The sequence below is a fragment of the Vulpes vulpes genome, chromosome 2, assembly GCF_048418805.1.
Source record: "Vulpes vulpes isolate BD-2025 chromosome 2, VulVul3, whole genome shotgun sequence".
In the NCBI taxonomy this organism is placed as follows: domain Eukaryota; kingdom Metazoa; phylum Chordata; class Mammalia; order Carnivora; family Canidae; genus Vulpes; species Vulpes vulpes.
In genome coordinates this window covers 26951055-26964084 of record NC_132781.1, presented here as the reverse complement: position 1 = coordinate 26964084, position 13030 = coordinate 26951055, and the positions used below count along the sequence as shown (strand labels likewise).

Sequence of the window (13030 nt, the reverse complement as noted above, 5' to 3'; positions counted from 1 at the left end):
AAATCTAGATGAAGGTACCATAGGAGGAAGGAATTATGTTGGAAGAAGCAAGGGTTTGAGGAAAATAGCATATAAAATAACAGTATACCGTCTTACTGGGACTTCTGGAAATTTTATTTCACTTTACTATGCCAAGCCCATGTATGCTTTCTGACGGGGAGGCAGGACCTACAATGAGGGAATTTTATCACTGCTTGGCTGTCAATGAGAAAACGCATTTGCCGGCTGCTGGCTGATTCAAAGTTTCACGGTTTATTCTCATCATCTATTTTAAAAACTACTGACTTGAGCTTCGCCTCCAGCTACCTATATATAGTTCATCTCTCCTTATGCCTCAGGATTCCCTCTTAAGCTCTACTTTACAATTTAACCTCTAAAATAGTCCCAATTCCAAATATTCTGACCTGCTCTCTATATAAACCATCAAAATACCTTAGAAGTTTCATCATTTCTAATTTCATATTATACCTCTAAGATGGCTTCTCATATCTGAGAGAGGCACAAAAATCCTTAGCCAATCCATGTATCTTGATTTGGGATTCTGGAAATATGCTTTTGGTCATCATTACCCCACATTTCCCCTTTGTTCTCTCTATAATCAAGTCAGACTTTTTTAAGCTTATAAAATTATGTATCTAATATGTGGAGCAAGCATTGAACTAGATGTTGAGTTACAAAGATGAATAAAGTAATAACAGGAGAAAAATGTGTTAACAAATACAGTCAGGAAGGAGGGAGGGGAGACTACTTTCTCTGAGGAACTAGAATTAACTTCTCTTAGACACAATGTGAATTATGTAACTTTTGCTCCTTTTCCAATGGATGAAATCAAAATACAGCACAAGCAAATTCAAATGATAGCTATCATTTTTCACTCATTACTCAATATCTAGTGGTAAGATTTTTATCATTGCCTGTCAAAGAGAAAGAGGGAAGTGATTCTCTCATTTACCGTCGGTGGGAATGTCATTGTCATAGATACTTTAGAGAATTTCTATCAAAATTTTTAATCAAAAATTTAAATGTGGGGGCGCCTGGGTAGCTCGGTCAGTTAATTAAGCATCTGCCTTTGGCTCAGGTCATGATTCCAGGATCTAGTCCCACATTGGACTCTCTGCTCAATGGAGAGTCTGCTTCTTCCTCTCCCTCTGCCTGCTGCTCCCCCTACTTGTGCTCTTTCTGTCTTTCTCTCTCTCTCTCTGTCAAATAAAATCTTTAAAAAATATTTTTTAATGTGTTTAGCCGGCAATTCTACTTCAGGTATCTCTCGTGGGGAAAATACACATGTATACAAAGAGACCTATATAAGGAAGCTACTTGCAGCATTGCTTGCAATACTAAAAGACAGGAAACTACCCAAGTGCTTTTCAATAAGACATACTATGCAAAAGTTACAAAGAATGAGCTAAGTCCATCCTATCACATCTGTCAGATAAGTGAAATTAAATGAAAATAGTTGGAGAGTATTAAAATCTGAGACTACTGGAGCACCTGAGTGGTTCAGTCAGTTAAGCATCTGCCTTCAGCTCAGGTCATGATCTCAGGGTCCAGTCCCACATCGGGTTCTCTGCTCAGTGGGGAGTCTGCTTCTCCCTCTTCCTCTCCCCCTGCTTATGCTTGCTCTCTCTCTCTCTCTCTCTCTCAAATAAATAAAATCTTTAAAAAAGAAAGAAAAGTGGTGCTGAGCCATAGTCTGAAAAAAAAGGTTTTGTTTCTTGCATCTGAACACAAGTAATTGATGACAAAAATAAAAACAAAAAACCTACTAGGAAGATACCCATCCAACTATTTATTAATAGAGGTCCCCTCAGGTATGAAGGGAAAAGACTTTCATTTTTCTTGAAGTACATTTTTTCCAAAAAACATATTTGAGTATTTAAGCTAAAAACTGAAAGAAAAAAAAAACAATTACAGTTCAACTTTAGTAACCATACATGGCCTATACATTTGGATTCCAATTTCTCCAGTCTTACACCTCCATTTTTCCAGACCCTGATTCATTTATCTTTTTTCTCTTCACTGTGTGTTTTGGAAAACCACTTCAAACCTTCCATAAAAAGACCATATAAACAAAGAAACAAATGCAACAAAGGGTATAGGTACCATGATAGAAGTCCATCTCCATCCTGCTAGATGTGCAGTGTTTGAAAGGGAGAAAAAGAAAAGGCGAGGAGGAAGCATCAGCAAGAACAAAGGTATGGGGGAGAAATTTCAAGTAGCTCAAGATTTCTGGAGCACCAGGTAAATGAGAAAGCTGGAGAGATGAGAAGAGGCCAGATAGATAATGGGCCTCTCTACCAAATGAAGGAGCTTGAGTATCATCTTGTCCATGACTGTGGTCACAATGGATTATAATGGCAGCAGCTAACATTCATTGACAGCTTGCTCTGGGCCAGGAGCTGGTCTAGCCTGATAACTAGTCCTGCAAGGCAGCTCAATTATTATATCTTTTCTGTAGATGGGGAAAGGAAAGGATTTGGGAGAGATGAGCTGTAGGATTTTGAGCAAGAGTAGTACGTTGAGATTTGTATTTTTAAAACACATCTCTATACATACTCAAATATTTACAGATGAAGTGATACATCTTGGCTTGGCTTCAAAATTACCAGAGAGTGTGTAGGTGGGGACATAAAGATTTCCAGGAGCTGATTATTGCCAAAGCTGGGTGATCCCTCCAAAGAGGTTTATTATATTAGTATCTCTCCTTTTGAGTATGTTTGAAATTTTCCATAATAAATGTTTTTTTAAATAAAATCTCTGGCTGCAATGTGAACATCCAACTGAAAAGCGTGAAGCAGGAAGTAATGACACCCAGCCAGGGGATTAACAGATGAGGGCTGATTAGAGCTGGGGAATAGATAAAGAAAAAAGGGCTTTTTGCAAGAAAAATAAAATGGCTTAGTAACTAGTCCTTGTGGTGAGAAGGAGAGAGAGAGAAAAATCTCAGGTTTCAAGTCAGTCTCAGGTACCTTGTTGAAGTGACTAGGTTAATGGAGGAGCTGTTAACGTGACAGGGAATGCGAAGACAAGTTTGGGATAGTGGAGGGAAGGGTGTCGAAATGTGTTCAGTTTGGGATGTGCCAGGTTTGCTGTGGCAATAGGTTAGACCTCCAAACTGATGGCCTTGAGTATATATTCCCAAAATAAACATATTTGTTTATAGATGACCCACACAATCTTTAGTATAAATACATTTTGCACAGCATGGGAGTTGTACTATTTCCCTCCCGCCATCTATTAGGGCTGTATACTGTTAGAGTAAGCACACCCTACTTTGAGGATCAGTGATCAATTTAAGGATGATGGCTTTAGAGACTGGGATGTTCAACCTCTCCAAAACTCAATTTATTTCCCTGTAAAAAGTAAGTCTCAGGGCGCCTCGGTGGCTTACTCGGTTAGTCCAACTCTTAGTTTTGGCTCGGGTCATGACCTCTGGGTTGTGAGATCTAGTGCTGAGTCTTCAGGCTCTGTGTTCAGCTGGGAGTCTGCTTGAGGATTCCCTCTCTCCCTTTCCCTCTGCCCCTCCCACTGCTCACACTCCCTTTCTCTCTAAAATAAAATCTTTTTTAAAAAGTTGCAACTAAGGACACCTGGTCCCTAGTTGGGACACCTGGGTGGCTCAGCGGTTTAGCACCTGCCTTCAGCCCAGGGCATGATCCTGGAGTCCCAGGATCAAGTCCCACATCAGGCTCCCTGCATGGAGCCTGCTTCTCTCTCTGCCTGTGTCTCTGCCTCTGTGTCTCTTATGAATAAATAAACAAAATCTTTAAAAAAGTTGCAACTATAAAAAAAAAAAAGTATCCCTTTCCTTAGAGGGACAATGAGAATTTCATGAGATTACATGCATATACTGATGTCAGCAAAAGTACAGTGTCAGAGGCTCAGAAATGCTATTTCCACTCCACATCCTACCTTCTCCCCACACCTCTTGCCCCAGCCCCCCCATTTCCTCATGAGAATGGCAGAAGAGACAATGCTTGTGTCTCATGTGATTTTTCTTTGTGATGAATTTGGAAATGCATAAAATGGGATGTCTAGTAGCCTGAGCTAGTGGTAGGCACTTCCTTTCATGCACATTTGCTGGTTTCCATCCCATCCTCTAGCTGAAGTGCAGAAATGCTGGTCACAAGCCCTGCAGTAGGTCACCACATTCTGTGCAGACTTGATAAGGGCTCCATAGCCTCACCAGACTTACATATGCACACTTACATCTGGAAAGACTTCTCATCTGTAATCTGTTCAGACAATTACAAGAATTTCAACAGATTAATAATTCTTTAGATCACTATTAGTGGGGATAGGGGAGAGATGAGTGGGATACACCAAAGATTTCAATTTCAAACTCCAAATAAACCTGAGTATATCCTGTGAGGCTCTGGACAGCAAAATATCACATCACAGCTCAAGATGCCCCCCCATCCCAAAACAGACAGAAGCCACATTCATGCTATCGTAGCAAGTGCCAAGAGAGAACTGTAAATGAGATCATGACTGTGGCTCTCAACTCCTCGAGGACTTAGCTTGGCACTAGCTACACAAAGCAATGAGAATCTGACTAAAATTCCCAACTCCCATCGAGGGTAAATAAACATTCAAAGACAAGACACAGGTTTGGTAGCCTGTCTGTAGAGCAAACAGCACATTTATCTATCTTAGAGATCAGAACTGGGAATTCTTTGCTCTGCCCCTCGCAGAGTATAAAAATGATCTAGAGGTGTTAAAAAGTAGTTAAAATTTCAACTCCTACTTCCATCATTTTCTCTAGAATGATTAATTCCTGTAAATCCTTATACTCCTAGGAACTGAAAAGCATATGCAAAATAAGCACATCGAAGGCTTGGTATCCGTATCTGAAATAAACAATGATGTAGCCGAAGTTAAAGAGGAGGTGATGATAAACAGCTATGAAGAGCCTTGCCTTTGATTACTTGCAGTCCAATGCTGCCCTCTAGTACTTCATGAGAGGCATAACACGAACATATCAACAGTTTCAGGACTGACATTTTTAGCATTAATATCTACTACGGAAGTTGTTGCTCAGCAAGGAGGGGACAGGTAGGGGCCTCTACAATTACACAGCCAATAGCCCACCTTTAATAAAAAGTGTCTTTTCAGAAAGATCCCAGCACACGTTAACACAAGACCTATTGGGCTGCTCTAGGTCATCACCAGTAGATGGCCTAGAAGGACCTTGAAGACACTGAAGATGCCCTTCACTGAGCTGTTTGTTTGAAATACAGTTAAGTGGGATCCGTTATTTCTTCGGGCAGAGTCAGAGCCATTGTCAAAAAACTTCTTCCTCTAACCTGACTTTTCCAGGTGTTTGCAAGGGGGTGGGGTGAAAGTTCTTAGACCTACTTGATACTTTGCATAACTAATACTCCTTAAATACATGGTCGATGTCAGCATTCCCTAAGAAATGTAGAGACTGGTTTAAAACAAAGTTACACTACAACCAAATTAGGCAACCATCAGCCCTGGAACCTAAATTAAATGGAACTTTTTTTTTTTTTTTTTTAATTTGAGAGAACGAGCGAGCATGAGCAGGGGGAGAAGCAGAGGGAGAAGACTCCCCACTGAGCAGGGAGCCCAAGATCATGACCAGAGCCGAAGGCAGATGCTTAACCGACTCAGCCACCCAAGTGCCCCTAAATGGAACATTTAAATTGACATAATAAATATTTCTAGGAAATGGAGTGGCTAATCAGGACACATGTAACCCCCACAAACACCAATGACAATTTGAAGTAATATGCCCAGAAAAGTCTTATTTCCATTATCACCATTCCAAGAAAACTTGGAAGCTCAAAATTAATTCCATGAGATCTCACTGCTCTCCTATCAAGCCAAGTGACCTCAATAGCTCCAAAGCTCCAAAGAGGCTCTGTTAGCTGATACACTGAAACACGGAGAGTTCTATGCTGGGAAAGGGGGAAATAGTAATTAGGGTAAACTGTGAAGTAGGAGAGTATCTTTCTGTATTATTTCTGGCTCCTGACAGGTGTTTCCAATCTCTCATGTTTAGTCAGAAAAGAAATGCGTCCCAAACAGTGTGTTTGTGTGTAGGTGGGAAGGAAAGAACAACATAATTTTCAAACAAAAGTTGCTATTTATTAAGACGTTGCTGTTAAATAAGCACAGCTGACTCAAATCATTATACATATATCATCACACATTAGAAAGTTTCTGAAAAGATATATCAGGATGGGCTTCTCTTGTGGCTCAACTGCATCTGAGAAAAGAACAAAAGAAATTATACAAGATTTACAGCTGCTAGTCATCAACAAACATACATGCTGGCTCTATAATTTGGAGAGGCAGGACAGACCACTTTTCCCCTCTTGGCTTATGTTTTGTTCAACAATTAAACCTATATGCACTCTCAAGAGTCTCCTCAATGTGGAGAGAACATGTATGAAACTCAGAAAAGACCAACTTAGTCAATTGTGATGAACAAGCCAATGCAAAGCTCAACCTCAGAACCACCACATTTCCAAGTCAAAGATCAAGCCATGGAAAAGGGAAGGATGTCCTACTATTTTAAATACTGGGCAGCAAAACTAATGACCAGCCATTACCTAGCTCCATGACAAGCTACCATTTAAGTTGCCAAAGGGCAAGCCATTTTTAATCTCTCAAGAAGCATAAAAATAAGGGGGTTTGAGCCATGGAAACTGTAACTGTATCTGAAGATACTTCTCACTATTATGTCTATCCTTTGTGGATTACATGTTCAGTAATAACAATTTTGATGACCATTACCGAACACCATATTAGAAATCTGACCTCAGAAAAAGAGCCCAATTGTGATTGGAATAAAAATTCCCAAGGAGGGTTCAAGTCCAACTAGGCTGTTCATGATCTACTTCCATCCTACTTCCCCACCCAAAGATACAGCAACCCAGGTACAGCTAAGGTGGTCCCTCTGCTAAATGACAGCAATGGATATAACCTTTAAAACCTAAAGAATAAAAGATTTTCTTACTTTAAATATTCTCTTTAGAAGTCTGAGTAATGGTGCAACCTGAAAAAGTAAAAGACAAATCATCTAAACAACTGTGTGATTACCAGGAGTATTGTCAATCAGATCACGGAATAGCAAATAGGAAGATTTTCAGGGGGAAAAATGTGATTGTAATCATTCTCACCAGGCAGCTAGGTTAAGACTCCTCAATCTGACATTCTGAAGGATCCTAAAGCTAACTCCTCAGATTTTAGTAAAAACATTACACTTGTGGGACGCCTGGGTGGCTCAGCGTCTGTCTTCAGCTCAGGGTGTGATCCCAGGATCAAGTCCCAAATCGGGCTCCCCCCGCATGGAGGCCTGCTTCTCCCTCTGCCTACTCTCTCTCTCATGAATAAATAAATAAAATCTTAAAAAAAAAAAAAATTACACTTGCTCCACAGCATCAGTGGGAGTCTAGGAAATACCTCATCAGTCGTACCCAACAGACACGTTAGTCCAACTCACTTGCTAGAAACAGTCTCACTAGATAGCAGTGCTCTCAAGAAGACCCTAATGCTTCTAGTGCTTAAACTTAGAGAAAAGAGGATGCAATTATAATAAAATCAAAGCTTTGGGAGAGAATTTCTAAGTGCAGTAGGAACCTGCATGCTTTTATAAAACTTGAACTAAAAGAACCACTCCAAAAATGATTGGGAAGGAGAATGATGGAATGCATCAATTTTCCAGGTGTATCCCATTTTCCTTTCAAAGCAGAACTTGAGATCTTATTACTGTTTGCTATATCCTCTTTTCACAATTATCTCCTCAAAACCAATTTACATTCCTCCTTTTCTTCATGCCAGATTTCAGTATCCTGAAATAAACATAGGGTCCTAAGCAATATTCACCATCAACTCAAGGGAGCAAGGACAGAGGCTGTGACCAAAGTTACAGGCTTCCAGTTCATCAGCTCCCCCAGAAGAGCCACCTCGTCACCTGTATCTTCTAGCAACTATGCAATTAGAGTTTGTTTGTTCCCGCTTTATAGCCCAATATGTTGAGTGCAGAAAAGAACCTGGGCAGAGCATAACTTTTAGATCTCTCTATGGTTGATATCCTTATTTACAGCTACAGCTGCAGGGAAAGCAGTACCTTTTTCAAAAAAAAAAAAAAAAATCACTTAAATCTTGTGGAATAAATATGAATTATCAAATCGACAAGGGTTAATCTAAACATAAGGCACTAAGAAAGTGGCATCATTAAAGTGGCTACTCTTCCTCAAATTGACATTCTCAAAATATACCTTACCACTCCCAAATAAATATTTTTTTAATTAATAAATAAACCTCCAGGTGAACTTTTCTTCTAGTCACATTTTATGGTAGAAAGATGCATTTTGTTAGACAATGAGGACAGTCAAGCTAAATTGACAAGCTTAACTCTACAATTAATAATTTATGACTGTAGTTGATCAATAAGCTGCAGAATTAATAAACTGCATTTAAGTGCTGAAATGAGAATATAACAACAGTATCTCTTCATACTCTCAAAAGAAGGTTACAAGTATTTCTGACGTTTAAAACAGATAAATAACACCCACCTATATAGCAGGGCCTTGCCCTTTTCGTTCCCCAAGGCAAAATATCCACTTCTGGGAGAAAAATCCATGGTATGAACAAGAGAAATAGTCTTCTTTTTAATGACTGGGAAGTTTGAAAATACTGTACAGGAGGGAAGGTGAACCTGTAGGAAATAGTTCAAAACTTTAAATCACAATAATTGCAAACTCATCTTTCTTAAATTTTAGGTATTGTCCACCTTTCTGATGGAACAGTAAGTTCATTTTGATTGTAGTACAGAGCAAAGTGTTCTGAAATTAAAATTTGCTTTTCGATTTGCTTTAACTAAGAGAACGGAGGAAGAGAAGAAAAATGTCTCCTTAATACTTCTAATGCAGCATCTAGCATGGTGCTCCGTGAGATTCTGACGTTTGCTGAGTGAATGAGTAAATGAACACACACACTAAAGTAAAAGTCCACACAACGGTACCCATTACTGCTGTAACGTAAGGATCACGGTAAACAATACTAAAATTTGGTCACAATTATGACCTCAACTATGAAGAGTCTGATTTTATATAACTGAAGCCTAGCAAAGTCCTACCAACTATTCCAATATCACATAATTTCCTTTCTACACTTTTATTTTCAACCTATATAATGTATTCTTGGCCTTTTCCAATCTCCTCTGAAGGAAAACAAACTCATGAAAACCTGCTTCGTCAAGTGAAACTGCATTCCAATTTAGACAGAGCCAAAAACTCACTCCCAGGCCTGACCTAAACATGGGGCGTGGGGGTGGGGGCCACACAGGCTCTTTCTCCAAAAGAGTCTACTTCAGGGGAAAATGAGCCTGAACCTAAGACTGATGGAACGAGTCCTCATCCGACTTGTGGATAAACAGAACGCTAGCACAAAAGCAGTTACCCAAAGTAGACTAGGATTTTAACAACTCTCACTTTCAAATATTCTCTACCTCTTCTAAAACATACTGTACCTTCATATTCCAAGATATGCGGAGAGCTATCGCTCAGCTATTTATGTTGGTAGCCTGTCACCCTCCACACGTTTAGATGAGACTTTAAACCATCCAATCAAGGTTATTTTCATAGATGAGCCCCGGGTAAAACCTAGTGATATACACATCTGTCTATAGATTTCAGTTAGTCACTTATTAGGCCCTATTCATTCTGATATATACCTACCGACCGTTTTGTTAAGTGTAAGAAAGCAAAGTTCAGGGATCCCTGGGTGGCACAGCGGTTTAGTGCCGGCCTTTGGCCCAGGGCGCGATCCTGGAGACCTGGGATTGAATCCCACATCGGGCTCCTGGTGCATGGAGCCTGCTTCTCCCTCTGCCTGTGTCTCTGCCTCTCTCTCTCTCTCTCTCTCTCTCTCTGTGTGACTATCATAAATAAATAAACATTTAAAAAAAAAAAAGAAAGAAAGCAAAGTTCAAGGTGAATCTCCAAGCCACTTCCATTCTCAACTTTCCCAGAAAGCAGAGTCTTCCTGTGCAGCATAGCATCAACACACAGACAGTAGTACTACTGAGAAGTGGTCTAGATCCATTACAGCCAAGAAGCTGGCAGTGCCTGGACTTGATCTTAACTTTTAAAGTTCTTAAATACCATTTTCTATATAGGTTCCTTGAAAAATATATTTTTAAAAAAAACTAAATACTTAACGCAGACTAGTTATTTCAGGAGAGAAGCCACAATGTGAATATTGCAAAATTTATTTACACTTACTTTGGGAATGTGGAAATTATATGAATTTTTGAAAAGTGGTTTGGCTTCTTGTACTCTGCTTAGGCTGTTCTAAGTTTGCATCCTCCAAGCAAGCACCGACTTTAAACAGGAGATCCAAGGCATCATGGGAACAGACCATCAGGAAATAACCATTTTCTACAAGTGCCAACTGTCCTATGCCTCACTTTTGTTTCCACCCTATATGTCACCTGGTACTTTTAAACTATGCCCCAGATATTTGCTTATTAACTTTGCTAGCATGACATTGAAGTCTGAGAAGCTGCTTTTCTGACTCTTCCAAAATGAAACACACCAGAACTGACCTTTCCACTTGAATAACTTCTTAAAGATAATTAAGCCATCCTCTTTATTTTCTAACCTAAATTGGAAAAAACAGTCTCCTAATTTGGATTCATGTAACTTTATACTTAGGTCAACTGCTTATTACAAATAGGGAACTCACTATGGGGCAAACATTGGGGCATAAGACATAACATAAATTTTTTAAAAGCCATTTTTACCAGAAGGTCACTGTGTTATTTTTAGCTAAATAAACAGAAGAGAGTATCAGAAATACTGTGGTAAATACACATACTTAACAAAGTTTATGATATAAATGGTGATTCCTCAGATAACAAATAACCTACACAACTCTACACAGTTGGCCATGGCTTCATACAACAGGCCAGTGTGCTCCTTCAGACAGAGGATAAAAACCAATTCATCAACCACTTATTTTTATATTTTATCTCCTCTAGACTTGACTATCAAGAGCAAAAACATGTTTACAGTGGTCTCCTAAGAGACCCAGCTGTATCTATTTGTGAAGTACCCACCTCCCCCACCCCCGCCCCTGAATCAGCACTTCCTCCTTCAAACCAGCCAACTCCCACCCACCTGCTGAGACATCAGCTGTGCTCAAACCTCTCTTTATGGCCCTTGTATTAAAAGCTCTAATTGAACTGTTAATTAAGAAAAAGCTCAAGGGCGCCTGGTGGCTCAGTCGATTAAGCATTGACACTTGATTTTGACTCAGGTCATGATCTCAGGATGCTGGGATCAAGCCCCACCACAGGATCCATGCTCAGAGGGGAGTCTGCTGCTTGAGTTTCTCTCTCTCCCTCTGCTCCTCGCGCCCAACCCCTTGCACTCACGCATGCTCTCTAAAATAAATAGATTCTTTAAAAGAAAAGAAAAAAACACAACTTCTTTACCTCAGAAAGTTCCCTTTACCTCCGACACCACATCTGCATTACATTTAAGGGCCAAGGTATCAAAATTCATCAAGTAAAAAGCTCACTCATCCTTAATTTAATGGATAAAAAGTTCCACGACTTTCTACTATCAAATATTGTAGATGCACTAACAATTTAACTTCTGAGTCTCTTACTGCCGCAATGGCTTAGATTTATACTCACTGCTTTGTGCTGGGGTAACAGGATTGTTTGGATCATTATAAGAGACTGCCTTTAATGATACTAATGCTGTTTCGCTGAGGCATTCTGAAGCTGCTATGCCTGGCTTCTTTCCATTAGATATTATGGTTGACTACCATTTAAAAAATGGGATTTGGCTGTTACTAATGAATTCCTTGTGTGATTTTGCCACAGTAAAAAACCATAAATGCTGCCATGCTCACTGAAGCAAACTAGGCAGAACTAACTACGAGGCATCTAGCAGGATATATTATGTCAACAGGAGACGGATCCCATGGTTTTCTAGAACAATTTAATACCATTAAAATGATAAAAGGTCAATGTGTGCTAGTCATCCACTCCCATTAGAGGACTGAGGACTTTAAAACTGACTTGAATTAGAACCTTCTCATGCATCAAACCATCCATTCAACATAAAGGCAGTAAAACACAATGCTGTATTTTTCATTCTTTTCCAACAGAATTCTTTGTTCCCTCCAAGAAAATCTTATGGAGAATGCCAACATACACCAATGATAACAGCAAAGCTGCTCTGTGTGATATGGGTAGGGCTTAGCCTCCTTGCTCTACTTGCCATTTGAAGTTTTGTACACATTTCAGGGAACAGAGGAATTCAGTTGGAAAACCACTAAAGTACTAGGAAGAATGGAGAATCTAGAAGCACAGTTCTGCCCTTTACTAGCTCTCGACTTTGGGTGAGTTAATCCTCTGAGGACTGTTACTTGGCCCCAAATTATTGTGAAGAACTCTTTGTAACTCTTCGGAAACTATGTGCTGCTATTACACAAAGCTAATGAAGCATGCAAAACCTTTTGCTGCACGAACAAGATAAATCTAAGAGTCTAAGGGCTTACAATCTGGTAGTACACACGTAACAACACAGTGCAGCACTGCCATTCAGAGTACTGTGCCTTGTGTGGACCTGCTGCCTGGAGCAAGTAACTGTTAAATAATAAGAAACTGGTTCTGCCTCAAGAGTAGGTGACTTCCGGGAGACATGGTGACACGTGAGCTGGGCTCTGTGGCTGGGAAGAAAGGAGGTAACGCAGACCTGAGGCTGCAAGGGCGGCCCTTACATCACCTTTGGAAACTTGACTGATCAATAGTTCCTACACTGACTTGACACTGACCCTAGAGGATAAGGATAGCTCCCCAGGCCTAAAGCATTCATACCACGTGCTTTCCATGGACCACCTGCCTTTACTTCTCCAGGCCTAGAATTCTGGTACATGCCAGGCAGAGGGGAACTACATGATCAACCACCAATACGGACCATGAGCACGGACTTCCTAATGATAGAGCACACTTAACATATGTAATCAGAACCTCCTACAGGAT

The 13030-nt window shown here is 40.0% G+C and overlaps 1 protein-coding gene across 1 annotated transcript in view; it reads right to left on the bottom strand.

Moving 5' to 3' along the window:
• Positions 1-6089: 6089 nt before the first annotated feature.
• Positions 6090-13030, bottom strand: part of UTP18 (UTP18 small subunit processome component) — a 43573-nt gene continuing 36632 nt past the window's right edge. Inside the window, exons 12-14 of the mRNA XM_025995960.2 lie at positions 8547-8689; positions 6986-7024; positions 6090-6232 (exon numbers count right to left, since the gene is read on the bottom strand). Of these exons, the coding sequence (XP_025851745.2) occupies positions 7000-7024; positions 8547-8689 (168 nt within the window). The 3' untranslated portion in view covers positions 6090-6232; positions 6986-6999. The remainder of the gene's footprint in view (positions 6233-6985; positions 7025-8546; positions 8690-13030) is intronic.